The 14,849-nt window shown below is 35.9% G+C and overlaps 1 protein-coding gene across 2 annotated transcripts in view; it reads right to left on the bottom strand.

The window, feature by feature from the left end:
- Nucleotides 1-2,736: 2,736 nt before the first annotated feature.
- The window catches only part of SLC30A9 (solute carrier family 30 member 9), a 34,234-nt gene continuing 22,121 nt past the window's right edge, over nt 2,737-14,849 (bottom strand). For both annotated transcript variants that reach the window (XM_059471146.1, XM_059471145.1), the window contains 3 exons: nt 14,070-14,199; nt 11,189-11,302; nt 2,737-9,658 (listed from right to left, as the gene is read on the bottom strand). In XM_059471146.1, coding sequence (XP_059327129.1) covers nt 9,614-9,658; nt 11,189-11,302; nt 14,070-14,199 — 289 coding nt within the window. In that variant the 3' untranslated portion in view covers nt 2,737-9,613. The remainder of the gene's footprint in view (nt 9,659-11,188; nt 11,303-14,069; nt 14,200-14,849) is intronic.

Raw genomic sequence — 14,849 nt, 5'->3', positions numbered from 1 at the left:
TTCTAATGTTACTTTAATAAGATTACTCATGTTGCAAAGAGTTCAGCTAGGCAGGGTTCACTCTGCCTCCTTCCCTCTGCTGAGGCACTGACTGAAGCCAGTGGACTGCCACTAGCTCAGGCAGCATGGACAAATATACAATGTCTACTGATTTGCAAAGTGAGTTTCTGTTTGGAAACATTCACATAATTCCCAAAAGACCATCTTATCTCAAAAAGAACTCATCTTTTCCTACCTGACTTACTTATGCTCATCAGTAACTACAAACAGTACCCCAGGGCTTCAGTACAAGGTAAGTGTGAATACAGCTCCAGGAAATCATCACATAAACCTTAGTTATTGACAGAGCAAGCCAACACCACTGATGTGCCCTGACCATTCCTTAAGGCCTGTTTAAATCAGAGGCTCTGTCTTGGTTATTTCCTAGTGAGTTCATACATAAGCAGCTCTCTTCCCTGCTGCACCAGGAGCCCCTTGCAATACTTGGCAGATCTCAGTAGATGACCTTGCCCTGTGAATGCAAACACCTTCCTCCACAGACCCTTCAACATTTGAAGCATAAAAGCAGCTTCTACTGCAAATGTATCACACTAAGGGGAAAAAAAAAAGCCACACCAGCAGATTAATTAGCTAAGTTGAGAGAAAGAAAGTCTGACATGAACTTATACAGCAATGTTGGGAAAAAGCTAAAAAACCCTTTTGTCCTTAAAAACGCTTTAAACTTTCCCAATCATCTGTCAGATGTAATTGCCTCAACCTAGGTTGTCTTTGTAGGAAAATTGAAAGAAACAGCTTTGCTAATGACTCAAAGTAGTTTCTCATTAGAAAAGTTAATATTAAATTTAGTTCCCATTTAGGAAGAGGGTCAATAGTAGAGCAGAAAAAGTCTAATTAAACCTTTCAAAAATGCTTGGTAGCAATGTGATTGAAAAGCTGCAATTCTTCTTCCAAAATTATGTGAAAACCTCAAACAGCCAAAACCCGAACTACTTATTGATGGAAAGAGGGAATTATTATTTGCTAAAGGATAATCCAAAGAAGCAGAGCAGCAAGTTCCAACACAGTCTCTTGACAAACAGAATGTCAAGGAAACACCTGGGTTATCTTTCCCACCTACAGCATCAGGAAGATTGTTCCAGGCTGAGACATTTCCATGGAAAAAGTTGACCTTGGCACATTTGTAAACCCACCACATGCTAGCCAGAGTACCACTGCACATCTCCCTCAATGATCCAGAAGTGTCCAATTACCTAACTCATCAGATGGAGAACCCAGAACACAGATTTTGGAATTAGTCTTCTACACCTATAACCCTTGTTTTGAACTATCCGGAAACTGAGATTCTACAGTAAAGGTCAAAACCAATGAAATCAGTGCACAGCATAAAGGGAAAGGAGCAGAATGGGTTCAAGCCACTGCCTTACTGGAAAGTCTTTCTTGCCTCAAGGTTTCCAAGTTGTCCACATTCATTAGCATCTTCTTTCACAGTATTTAATTTTTATTTTTGCTGAGATGCTGAGAAAGTTGTCTTTCATGAGACACATCAGTGAGTACAAATCTGCAGCCAAAGATATCTATGTACAGTTACAACATGCAGAGACAGAGGTTCATATATGAATGCATTTTTATGTGCATCAAATTCAAGATGGATTTTATTTATTACTGCCTTGGAGAAAAATAAACCCTCAAATTTAAAGCCTAAACTTAATGCTTTGTGTCTCCAGAGTAGCCTGATTTAATAGCAAACTGCTGTTGAATCAGTATTTGGGGTAAAAAAATATTTCTCTAAAACACTGAGTATCAGTTTACACTAGAGCAATGAATAACATTTCAGTCACCTCAGGTGTCAGAAAAAGAACCTAGAAAAGATCTTACTAAGCCCCAATTCAGCATCAGAACTGAAGTCTAAATTTAAAAAAAAAAATAAAATCACAAAAAAGCTTGGGTAAAGCAATACACGTAATTTACTGGGAGCTGAGCTGTCACAACTTCTGTGAAAGCAGAAACTATGTACCTTTTCCTAGGGTTTTCAAAAAAAGTTTAATCCAAACACTAAAGGAAGGTTTACTTTTCATGATCTTTAATAAGTCCCTCATAAAATATTTGCAAAGACAGACAAAACTCATTCTTGAACAGGACTTTTAAGATCACCTTCAACAAGCTGACTGCAAGGTCCCACTTCAACCCATTACCCCCAATTTAACACAATTCTTTTGGAATGCCCTTCAATAAATGCCACAGACAGCAAATAAAGAAAGGATTTTGAAGATTCCAGATTACATTACATGAAATGACAGAGCTCTCTCCCTCTTTCTAAGTGGCTGAGACCACTTGCTTGGTTATTTCAATAGCCCAAAGACAGCCCTCAAATAGACAAGAGATGAGGTCTCAAGTCTGTCACTTCTCTGCTCAGATGGATCTTGTGTCATTTTGTTCATTAGAGAAAAAAAAGCGAACACAACAAAACCATACGAAACCAACAAACTTCCCTTGAGAAGGGGTGTCTCTAAACTATGAAATTAAGCATCTTTAGCAATAGGGACATACAGTGCATAGCCAAAATCTTTCCTGCAATATGTTACTTGACCACTTTATTTCTGATATCTGATACTAATACAGACAAAAACCAATTTTTCAAGTTTCTCTACTTCCTCAGCCAGATTTCTGACATTTTTGACTCTTCTTTCCAACCACATAATTATTTTTAGCCCAATTAGAAGCAGTTCTTCCCATAACTGGATAAATAAGCAGTTTTATTGGTATTAGTGATAAAAAGTGGCACTTAAGTGTACCAGACAGTACATTAAATCCTTTCTAAGCTGACTAATTTCAAGCTTTTTCTTAAGAGGCTTGGACAGCTTTGCTGGGATTGCGAAACTATGGTTACTATGCAAGCCTAACCCATAAATCTAACCTCTTCAAGGAATTCTTCACACCCTTGGCTATACACAGACATGCCACCCATCTGTAGTGCTACTTTTTTTCACATCATCCTCACACCTGGATCAGGACAGGCAGTCCAACCAGAGCCAGTGCCAGTGGGGCCTCTGAGCCAGGCAGAAAGAGCTGTCCCAGCACTGGGGAAGGGATCATCCTCTTTGAGGGCAGGGAGTGAACAGGATGAAAGGCAGAGCTGCCAGTGAGGTTCAGAGAACAAACACAGAGCTTGGCCAGCCTGGGCATGTTGCTCCCTCACCAGGCACATGCTATTGAACAGTGTGTGCCAGCGTTGTGAAGGCAGAGTCAATAACTAGCACACATAGATGGACAGAACCTTTCTTTTGTTTGGCATCCATAAAACATAGTTATATGCAATTGGAATTCAGAAACACAGCAAACCATCAGCTGCCTAAAGCCAGTGTTATTGCTTATTTTTCCAATACATATAAAATTGCTTAAATTAACAGAACACGACCCTTACTGGCTATGTAACATTTTACTGAGTAATTACAACTTCCAGCCACGATACAGAATGTACTGAATTCAAGTATAATTACAAAACAAAGAACATATGCAGGTAATTATTCCAATGTCTACACCTCACAAATCAAAATGATTTCCCCATACTAATAAGGAGTAACCAAGACACAGAATGAAAAAGCCAATACACAAAATGCAAGGCATGGGGAGGGGAGGGGGCTGGTGAATCTGATTAAAAGACTGCAAAATGGAAAAATGGATTTTGACTTTGACATTGTCCTTTGAAACCTCTACCACAAGTGAAAAATCCTCACTGTTGACTTTCAAATTTAATACCATCTTGGCAATAGCCAAAATGCTTTCCAAACAGTTTAGGCATTTTTCCAACACTTTTCACACAGTCTTTCAGCATATTTAATTAGAAGAGAAACTTAAAAAATCCCTTTTATATTACATAATTTACACATCATGGCTTTTTTCTTCTGACTTCAGATTTGAAGCAGCTGATCATAACCTCAAAAGTTTTAAACACAGTCTAAATTTAGATTACAAAAACCAAATTTATGCTAGATTATGGATCTGTACTCCACTATTTTAACAGGCATCTCTTCCCTAGAACAGAACTTTGAATGCTGGCTATACAAAAATTTGACTGGGCTTGCTGTTAGTGTAACACTTCTAAAAAGTAACCACCACCTTTCATTTTAATTGGTGGCTTTGATTTACACAGGAAAAAAAATGTCCACAAGCGCCCTACATAATGCAGAATATTTTCTGCCTATCTATTTTAATGTGCTATAGTGTCTGTGGTATTTAAAAACATACATCCTTTTCACATTACATTTTGAATGTTTTATCTCCTTTTCAGAATGTGATTCAATTATCCATAGACATCTCAGCAAATTGAAAAATAAAGACTAATGTATTCATCAATGACTACAGTCCACTGCAAGGATACTGCAGACCTTAGAACAAAGCACTTTTCCCACAGCACATTCAGTATGGTGCTTCAGTCATCTTCTGTCTAAAAGAATCAATTAATTTTCTCTTTAATTCACTCCAGCTCCCACTTCCACAAATAACATTACTCACCCTCCACTTACAAAACACATACCTCACCAACAAAAACTGAGATTACAACATCACCCTTAGCAGCTTTCAGGGGACAAATAGGTTTGTACCTGCAAGGCTGAATACCATATCAGGACATAGTTAGAGGCTCTGATTTTCAGTATAGGAAAAAAGAGCTTTTGCTGGGGGAATTACTCAACTATCAGAATATTGGTAAAAGAAAGAAAACATCATCCTACCTAGTTTTATACATTCTAATAAAATATCATTTCTTACTGTTCTTTTCTTCTCCAATCATTACTTCTTATTTCTGGATAAGTTTTTTAGATGATTTTCATCCTTTTTTATTTCCAGGTGCTCAATGTCTTGGGTCTTTTCCTTCCTTGGATTCTTTTCTTTTAATCATATACTTTTAGTTTAATTTCTTCGGCTTCAGCAAAGCCTGACTGACTGCAGCTTCTATAGACCATATATCCACTTAAAGCTTCTGTTTTATTTTCCTCAAAGGACATACATTTCAAAAATCAAACTACTGTGCTTTAGAGTCTGGATTCCTATTTCTTTTTTTATGTAATACAGTCTACTTTTGATCTCAATGATTTGTGTCCCACTAAAAAGAAAGAAAAAATCATTTAAGCTATGCAAACCCTCTATTAAAAACAAGTCTTTTTGGTACACCTCAACTTCTCGTTTACATTATGCAGGTGAACTGCAAGAGAGATGTTAGTGGTACTCTCTATTCAGAGACAACAATAATAGAAGCAGCACAATACTTAAGCTAGAAGGGAAAAAGCACACTGTAATTTTATACTCACTTCTTTAAGCCTTTAGGTATGCACAGAAGGGCAGGTTTTGTACAGGAGTCAATAGTCATCAATTGTTCTACCATGCCAAAATGCCTCAAAAACATGTGATCATAAAAGGAAACTTTTTTTTTTTCAAATCTTAAACAATATGGTGCTCTGGTTTCCTCTCTAAGGAAAACATCTAAGTTAAGTTTAGAAAAAGGATTACTTAATTGATAATTTTCAAAAACTGCCATACTTTGAATAGACAAGGTCATGAAAACTCTTTGCATGAAGATTGTATTTGATGTACTCATCACTATTAGAGATACTTCTATAATGCATATTTTTTTGTTACAGAAAAAAAGAAAAAACAGCTAAAATTATTACAAATAAGGAGGACACAGGACTGCAATCAATGTATAATAGACAAAACATACCTAAAAATATTCCTGTACTCTCCTTTTATCAAAGAGGGGACAGTAGAAATCTCTCAAAAAATGAGTCTCCAGACACTGATAAAAAAGAATCTGACAGGATCAGAAAACTTGGTTATGGCTAACATGGTTTGTAGCTTTCAAAGCAGTAATCACTATTCTTAACTATTAATGAACATGAAGTACAGTACAAAATTCACAGACCAAGAGTAGAATCCACCCCTGCTTTTAAAAACATAAGATGTTCAGAATAGCTTCTTCCTCAAAAAGTAAGAGTCACTTTTAAAAAAACAATAAAATCTGTGTGGGAATTCAAGGAAGGAAAAAAGCCCTCAGTTCAAGGATAAGTCACAGGGAATAAAGAATGTAAACATGTCCTTGTAAAATGTGATCCCCCCAGTACTTCTGGACCAGAACACAAATCACCAAGCAGTCCCTGTAACACAGTAATCCACTGGGGTGTTCACTACTAGCACTGTATCCTTCATAAATGCTTTAAAAGGGGAGGGGGAAAGGGACACCACACCAAATGCTTAATTTCCGGTGTATAATGGAGACAATTTAGACTTGAAGTTCATTGCTCGGGGAAAGAAAATCACTTCAAATTTTTATCCTTTACAGAAAAAAAAAAACTCTATAGAAAAAATGCATTATTAGTATCCAGCCAACTTGGACTTCAAATACATTCAGATCATTCAGTATATTGGAACACTAAGACAAGTTTCTAAAACATTGCAAGTTTTAGAGAATCATGAGTCACTGCACAGCATGTAAGAATCTTCCACAAAGCAGAGAGGGAGGGCAGCCATACTTTGAACAAAACTTGAAAAAATAGAACCTGCAAGGGCAGTCTACAGAAATAAATTATTTTAAAACACCACACCTTAATGGAAAAAATCCTAGGATATAACTTTATTGTTAGGTAAATCCTCACTTATTGTCCTTAAACTCTGTAAAAAAACCTACTTTGTAATTTTATTTGTGATAAAGAAAAATTCACTCCTCCACACATGTACAGTTCTTTAATCTGAGGACTCCATAGTGTAAATGTAAATTTATTAGCTAATTATTTTCCTCAAAAAACATTAAAATAAAAGTAAACTAAGTAGTGGACCCACATGACCTCAAAGTTTTGACTATAACGGCAGTTAAAGAAAAAAACCAGTAGAAGTGTCATATCTGTTAAAAACAATTTGAGAATTTTAACATATAAATTAAAATGTAACAGCTTGGAATTACTATTCTCTTTGAACCTGGGAGGCTCAATGAATCAGCACTTCCATCCAACTGCATGACATGTAAACTTCCAAGGTACTGCCAAAACCAGTCTGCCTGCCTTTTTGTAGTACATCACCATCCAGGTCACTTTTACAGAGACTGGTCAACAGTAATGTACCCAAAAACACTCAAGTCCTGGCATCTTGACTTTAACACATGGTGATGCTATAATCAGCAAACTAGGATACAATTAACTCAATTCTTTCTTGAATATAAACAAAAGGGGTGAATGGGTATTCTTCTGACTCAAATAAGGAAACTAAGGTCAAAATTCAGATGAATTACACCTCCAATGAATAAAAAAAAAAAGCATTTTAATAGGCTTTTGGAGCAGATGTCTTGTAAGAATATAAGCTCATACCTCCTCTTGAAAATGATACAGGAACACTTTGCTATTGAGACAACGTTTACTAAGCTTGCAGGGTAAGTTCTGCCCACTGACACTACTCATTCATCAGTAACTCCAGCATGCAAACCACTTGGATCACATTGGCTGTCTTCACTAACCTCGGCAGGAAGAACATTTTCCCAGTTTTACTTCTTTTCAGGTTTTTGATTTCTGAAATATCTGGTTTATTAATATGTTTATTCAAATTCAAAATGCATATAAATATTCCAGGGAGAAGAAAACAGGTTATGCATTACCAGATTCCAGTGCTCTTCATGAATAAGACTAATACCAGGAGAGTGCACACTGAGATGAGATGAATTTTACATAGAAGGGTGAGGGGAAAGGTAAATTATTTATAATGTGCTAAAAATATGCCTTATTTATTTGATATGGGAGACTTCCAAATTACCTTTAAACTGCATTTTAAATCATCAGGCCTAAATATACTAACTAGTTTTGCAATAGGAGAAAACCAGATAAAGTAAGCCTTCTTTTGAATTAGCCATCATAAGGTAATATGCTATAAAGAAGCCACTAGTGGATAGGGATTATGGAAAAGGGTACCAAGAAGATCCTTTCACCCACAATTACTGTATGTGAAGCCCCATCTGTAACTTAACTCTGGAATGTTTTTCTACTTAAAACAACCAGCATGCAAAGTGCTTTGCAGTTGTCAAAAAGGCATGTTATTTTAAACTCTCATTGTTCACTGGTAAAGTGACACCTAGTATGAAAAAAAAAATTCTAAAATGCTTTTAGTCAAATCTGTACATATTGGTCTCCACAATTATTTGCTGCAACGCTTATAATATAATCTTAAATTGATTTTTGAAGACTTTTGTTTCATATCAACATTTCTTCTTTCAGCAATTCAGCCATTACTAAGCAACTGAGTTACCAGGATGGTCTTATTGCCACCTGTCATGCATGAGTAAATCTTATTTTACATTAAAGTGCATAAAGACTTTTCCTCAGTGCTACTTAAATACGGTTATTTCACTTATATTTCAACCCACATGTTCAGTACTCATGGCCTTATGAATAAAGACTGGGTCTCAAAGAATCTGATACAACTTGAGTACCTACTGCAGAAAGCCTTGAGACAATTGTACACAGCTCTAGAATTTCACATTTCCAAGTTATAAACTAATCACTTATCTCTGGATTGTTGAGGACCACTGATAGAATTACTCTACTTTCCCAAACAAGCAAGGTCAAGTTATACAAAAATTCAGAGGAAGTGGTTTTGAATTCAGGTAATATCTAAAGGCAAATAAATTAAAAATACAATGTATTCATTCATTTAATTATAAATAGATCATTTTTTACTATTATATATTCCAGCTACATCTCTCATATCTTCTAGCAAAGCCCATATCTGGCAACAGAGTCTATTAAAATATAAAAAGCCAAAAATGCCAGGTAACTTTTAATAAGCACTACCATAAATATCTCCCAGATCACATCTGAAGATATTTACAAAAAGGAAAACAAATGTTAAAGTAGGGAAAAAAACCCAAAATTTAAAGAGAGGAAATGCACCAAAATTTGTACACAGTAATTTTTCACAGTAACTCAATGTACTCTGGCTAAACCATCCAGCTGGCTCCTCTCAGGTGAAAAGCCTCATTTTCCTCAAGTGCAGTAATAATGGTGGCAAAAAAAAAGTTTCCAGGTCATGGTCATTGAGATAAGGCCAGCGCCCATATGAAACAATTTATCTCATAGAAAAGAAAAACTGTGAAACAATCACACAGTTGAAAAATTACAATTTAAGGTTGGCAGGTTCCACTGGAACAAACTCTTCCTATCTAATCTTAATATCTCCCAAGAACCTTTAATGATATCTTGAAAGAAACTAAAGAAGTGCAAACAGACTGCAAAAGGGACACAAACAGAAAACTACATGTGTTGAATAGTTTCAGGCAGCTGTACTTGCCTAACTAAGCCTGGTTGTTAGGTTGTAAGCTCTGAATCACAGTAAATATTCTTGGGCAGACTCTCCTGTGGAATTTAACTCAAGTAGCTTTTTGAAACTGATTTTTCCATGGAAATTTTTGTCTGCAAGTCTAGCGCTCTTCCAGAAACAGAAGCAGTGCCAAGAGTCCAGGAAGCTGAGGGCAAAGGAAGCGAGGTATGGTGCTGAGGTTCTGCAATCCCAGAAGCTTTGCAGCCCTTCATGTCACTTCTTCCCACAAGGGCAGCAACCTGGAGACTTCTCCTGTTCAAGTCTACAGTATCTCCAAATCCACATGACGAACATCAGGATTTCGTTGCTGAAATAAAATTTAAAAACAATGAATTGAAAATTTTCAAATGCAATTTTGCACATGGTTACAAGTAATGTGTTTCTGGTATGATATTGTCAACTGGATAACAAATTTCCTTTTTGGGTAACATTGGGACTATTTTAAAATGAGGAAGAGTATCAATAAACATTGTCCATATTATAAGGCTTAGCCTTTTGGAAGGCTAAGTCATCTTTTTATTTGAAAAATACTTTTCAACATCATGGATAAATTAGTTCTTATGCTTTATGAAATATGGAGGAGCTCTCAATTTTAACAAGGCAGTAGAGTTTTATATAAACTGTTCAGATATACATGTAAATAAATATCTCACTTTCTTAAAGTTTTAACAGATGCTTTCCTGAACAATGGGTAAGATTGCTGAAATAATTTGTTCTCTGCCATGAAGCTATTTATAAAGATTCAGAACACTGTTTCTATTAAGAAATATGCATTTTATGATATTATAGAAATATGTTATCACCATTACATGAATTGTACAATCCATGAGAAAGTCACGACTTCAAAGACATCCAGCATGTGAACCTGACTAGTATATTTATTAATATATTCAATACCAACATAACCACTATATATATATTATATATTTATATATGCCTATACCAAAAAGCAGTATCCATGTTTATAAAAAATTTAGGCATGATCCCGCTCCTCAAAAACCATGCATGAAGAACTGATTCAGATGATGCAATTAAGTTCAAAAATAATATTTTGATTCTTGAACAGGACAACCCTAAGGATAGAAACTTAAACTAGAATATTCATGAAATATAACAAGCAAGGACAGACATGCTCTTGAGTAGTGTCTCATGGCCAGAAGGAACAGTCATGGCAGGACTGCATTTATCTGGGGGTCAGTATACTTGAAGCTCTGAATTCATACCAAGAAGGTAAGACTGACAGCCCCAATACACTTAGAAAATCAAAAATGGGAACAACCATTTCTTGCATCAGCCAGAGAATATTTAAACTGCATAGTGAAAAAAAATGTAAGACTGAGATAATATAAAGCATAATATAATAAAAAATATAAAGCTGAGAGGCTTTTGTAAAGTAAAATAAACACTGTACAGCTTCAACAAGAGTCAAAGATGTTGAGTAGCAGTCCCATCACAGAGAAATACTTGATGCAGTTCTAAGAATGAGTTTAAAAAAAATTCTTTTTTACAGCCAGCCAAAACAGACTTCAACAGCCTATAAGTAGTCTAGCATTCTGAGAATACAGTAAAAAAGACACATTCAGGTCTATTGAATGAAAATTTTTTCTATGTTGGTATGAAATGGAACAAAAAATTTAATAAATGGATCAGTGGCAAAGTAAGGATTTGCTGGTGGCCAGAACTTAGATAATAATACTACAGATGGAAAATCTGCATTTGTAACATCAACTTCCTTCCCTCTCTCATATTTCCAAATTAAATCCCAGAAAGTAGATGCAGAGATTTTGTTTAAAATAAATCACAGAATAAGCACTCACTAATAAGCAGTTAAATTTACCTTCAGGTCCTTCTCAAGTCTGTCTACTTCAGCTCCCAGCGTGTCAACGATATTCTCACCGTGCTTAAGCATAAAGGCTTCTAATTCTTCAAGGGTTTTCACTTGCTGAATTTCCTAGGAAGAAATTAAATTTAAGAGATTGAGATGAGGAAAAGAAAATAAAGGAATAACACTCCAGAGGGTCTTGACATATTTCAAGAGGGAGGAAAAAAAACCTAAACAAAACACTTCATCTTTTGCCATTTACTCTCAAAACATCATCTGTTCTTGTGTCTCAAAGACCCAGAAGAGTAGCATCTAGTTGATGAAAACAGCTGGCTCTGTCATTACACCTGCATTTAATACAAAACCTTCTTCTATCTTCAATTGATTTCATCCTTAAGTTTCCAAATAAGTTTAGAGAATTTCTTTCATTTTCCAGAAATTTCTGAGGTATTCCTCACAGCAAGGCAGAGCAGGGTACCCCTGTGTATTCTTCCTCCATTTTCTACATTCTTGCTATTCCATTACATTGTTTTCTCTGGGCATTACATTACCAACCCATCTGAAAGTCCACAGGGATTATGACAAATACTGCTGTAAATATGACTCCTCCATAATATCAGAAACTTGAAGACAGATGATGGGAAGCCAGACTAAGAGACCAACAGCATAAAAAAGGGAAGGAATGAGATTAAGGAAGACAGGATTTTAAACTCCACTCTCCAAAAAAAACTACAGACATCAGCAGCACCAAAGCAGGTACTACAGTACTGCCATAGAATGACACCATGGTTTGGGTCAGAAAGGTCCTTAAAGATCACCTAGTTGTTCCCCCACTGCCATGGGCAGGGACACTTTCTGCTACACCAGGTTACTCAGGGCCCTATCCAACCCAGCTCTAAACAACTCCAGGGATGGGGCATCCACAACTTCTCTAGGCAACCTGGTCCACTGTCTCAGCACCCTGGCCACCTCAGTAAAGTTTTTTCTTTTATCTCCTTTATGTCCATCACCTTTCAGTTTAAAGCCATGAGCTTTCCTTAGAGGTCTCACACCAACCTGTCTGGAAGCCATTTGTCCTGTAGTTTATCTCAGCTGAAGTATGTTTAGGATAAATATGTTATTGCAAAAAGACAAACTATGAAACAACTTATTTTTCTTGTACATACAAGTGCATGACAGCAACTTCTCTTCCCTTCTCACTACTCCAATACTGAAGAAGAATAATGAATTGAGCAAGCTTAAAACATACCTCAACCACAATAACCCATGGCTACAATCACAGCAAGTCTAACAAGAAAAACACCAAGGTAATCTAAATGACAGCATTTCAACAAATACTTCACAACTGTAGAAAGAATAATGTTGACAGCAGTGCTAGTTGAATGAGCTGCTTGTTTGAAAAAGTATAGGTCAAAAGGCAAGCACACTTCTGCCTCTGACTTCAGATGGCTGAAGCCTTCTGAAAGGAGCTATCCTTCAATGACATTTTTATAGCTGACATGAGGTTACCATATGTAACAACAACGACCTGTGAAAGAAGCAGTTGCCAACCTAGAATCAATCAGGAAGATCTTTCCCAACAATACTTGAGGTATTGTAAGAATTAGTGGAGGTTGTATGCAATTGCCAAAGGGAATAGCAGGTAAAGAATAAAAGCTAACAAAGCCATGAAAAGAAGACTAGTGTATTAAAACTGCAACAGCAAAGCAACTGACAATATAAAACCAGGCAAACTTGCAGTGCCTCAGTGGTACAAAGCTGATAGCACTTTTCCTCTCAAAATGTATTAAATTGAAGTCCTGCAGATGAATAGATCAGATATTGCACTATACATATATATTCCTAATTCTTATTTTGACATTAACAGGATTTTAAAACTGGGATACTGACTTAATGATTTTAAAAATTATAAAGTAAAATTTAAAGGTAAACATAACTTCTAAGGCATGCTTATTTGACAGACAAAATGCAGATACCTATATTTCATTTTGAAAGGGTAGAAAAGAAATTTTGTAAACAAATGCTCATAAGAAAGTTACCAGTGAAAACACAAACATTGTTTTGTCAAAACATTTTGCTCACTTAAAGCTCTCCTTTTAGTTTAGACAAATAGTTATTTTTTTCATATTCCATAATTTTGCGATATAGACTACAGCAGAGAATTCGTTCTGTCTTGAAAAGAGAGCTTAATAAAAGCTACTCTGAACTATACTAAAATCAGAGACTGACACTTACTAAAGATAATTAATTCTTAAACATTATCAAAATGCTAAATTATAATGCAGGCAATCCATATTCACACCAAGTCTGAACAGCTGGACCTGTAAACCCCAGCACAGCACCACCAACACCCAGGGCAAATGGCTCTCTCAAAACAGATGCCTGTTTGCAGATGACAAGCTTCTAGTTTTAACCGCAGATCTTGTAATTCAATAAATGTATTGGAATAATTATGTTCTCACCAATTTTTTTTTTTTTACAGATTTGCATTTTCTAACCAAAAAATCACAGAATGATAGAATATTGAGAGTGGAAGTGACACACAAGGGTTATTGACTCCAACACTTATATGAATGGCCAGTGCAGGGAGCAAATGCACAACCTTGGCATTATTAGCACCTGGCTCTGATCACATGAACCAATTTCAAGGGTAATGAGTTAAAAAAAATCTGCCTTCCCCCTTCTCAGGCCAAAAGTAGGTCTTCTTCACCAGCACGTAATACAGATCTCTCAAAGTACATTTAAAACACTAACACAAAGCAAGAACATCTGCAACCCTTCAAAGGAAGAAGTGAAATGTATCTCATCTACTTTCAAGTCTTGGGTTTAGAGGTACTTGAAATTGGAGAGTAGGTATCAAATATTGGGGGTTACAAAAGCAATTTTTTCTACATACTTGTAGCAGCTGTTCAATATCTTGTTTTTCCAGGTAAGACCGAGTAACAACACGTCCATCAAAGTCTACTTCTGCCTTGAATCTCACTTTGCTCATTCCCATGTCTGTGGCTTTAACATCATGAATTGCTCTGAAACACATACATTTTTAAAGATAATGTAAAACAACATAGAACAAACCACTAGCTAGTCTGACTTCTCATGTTAACAATACTGTCACCACAAAATGATCCTATAATTTTAAAAGGCCAGTCTTTAACAAAATAACCTCATTTTGCCCACCCACACTTCCATTAAATACTGATTTATGTTTAACTGGTTATATCACTTCCACAGATTTCTGCAATACCAACATATCTGTATATCACTGCAATAGAAGACAGACAACCAGAAGCACCACAGATTCAGAACTAGACTAACAGTACATTTAAAAAATTCCACAATTAGAAATGTGAAAATTTCCCCATTCTGTGTTAAAAGTTTAAGCCCAACTTACTTTCCACTGCAGAGAATTTCTTGTGCATATACATGACAATATTTAACAGCCTTTAAGTACCTTCAATTCTGAGGAAAGGAACAATAACCTGTTGAGAATTATTGAAAGGACACATTGCAATTACAGAAGTGTCCTTTCCTAAAGTTGGTAAATGCATGATCTTTTGGAGAGTTTTCAAAAATACATTTGACTTCAGAAAAAGTTATGAATATTGTGTTTGGAACTAATTTTTGATCCTTCAGAGCTATTAATCACAGCTTATCAAGATACACCTTTTTGTAAATG

This window comes from Ammospiza nelsoni, chromosome 4, assembly GCF_027579445.1.
Source record: "Ammospiza nelsoni isolate bAmmNel1 chromosome 4, bAmmNel1.pri, whole genome shotgun sequence".
Lineage (NCBI taxonomy): Eukaryota > Metazoa > Chordata > Aves > Passeriformes > Passerellidae > Ammospiza > Ammospiza nelsoni.
The sequence above is the reverse complement of the archived record's forward strand: the minus strand, read 5'-3'. Positions and strand labels throughout refer to the sequence as shown.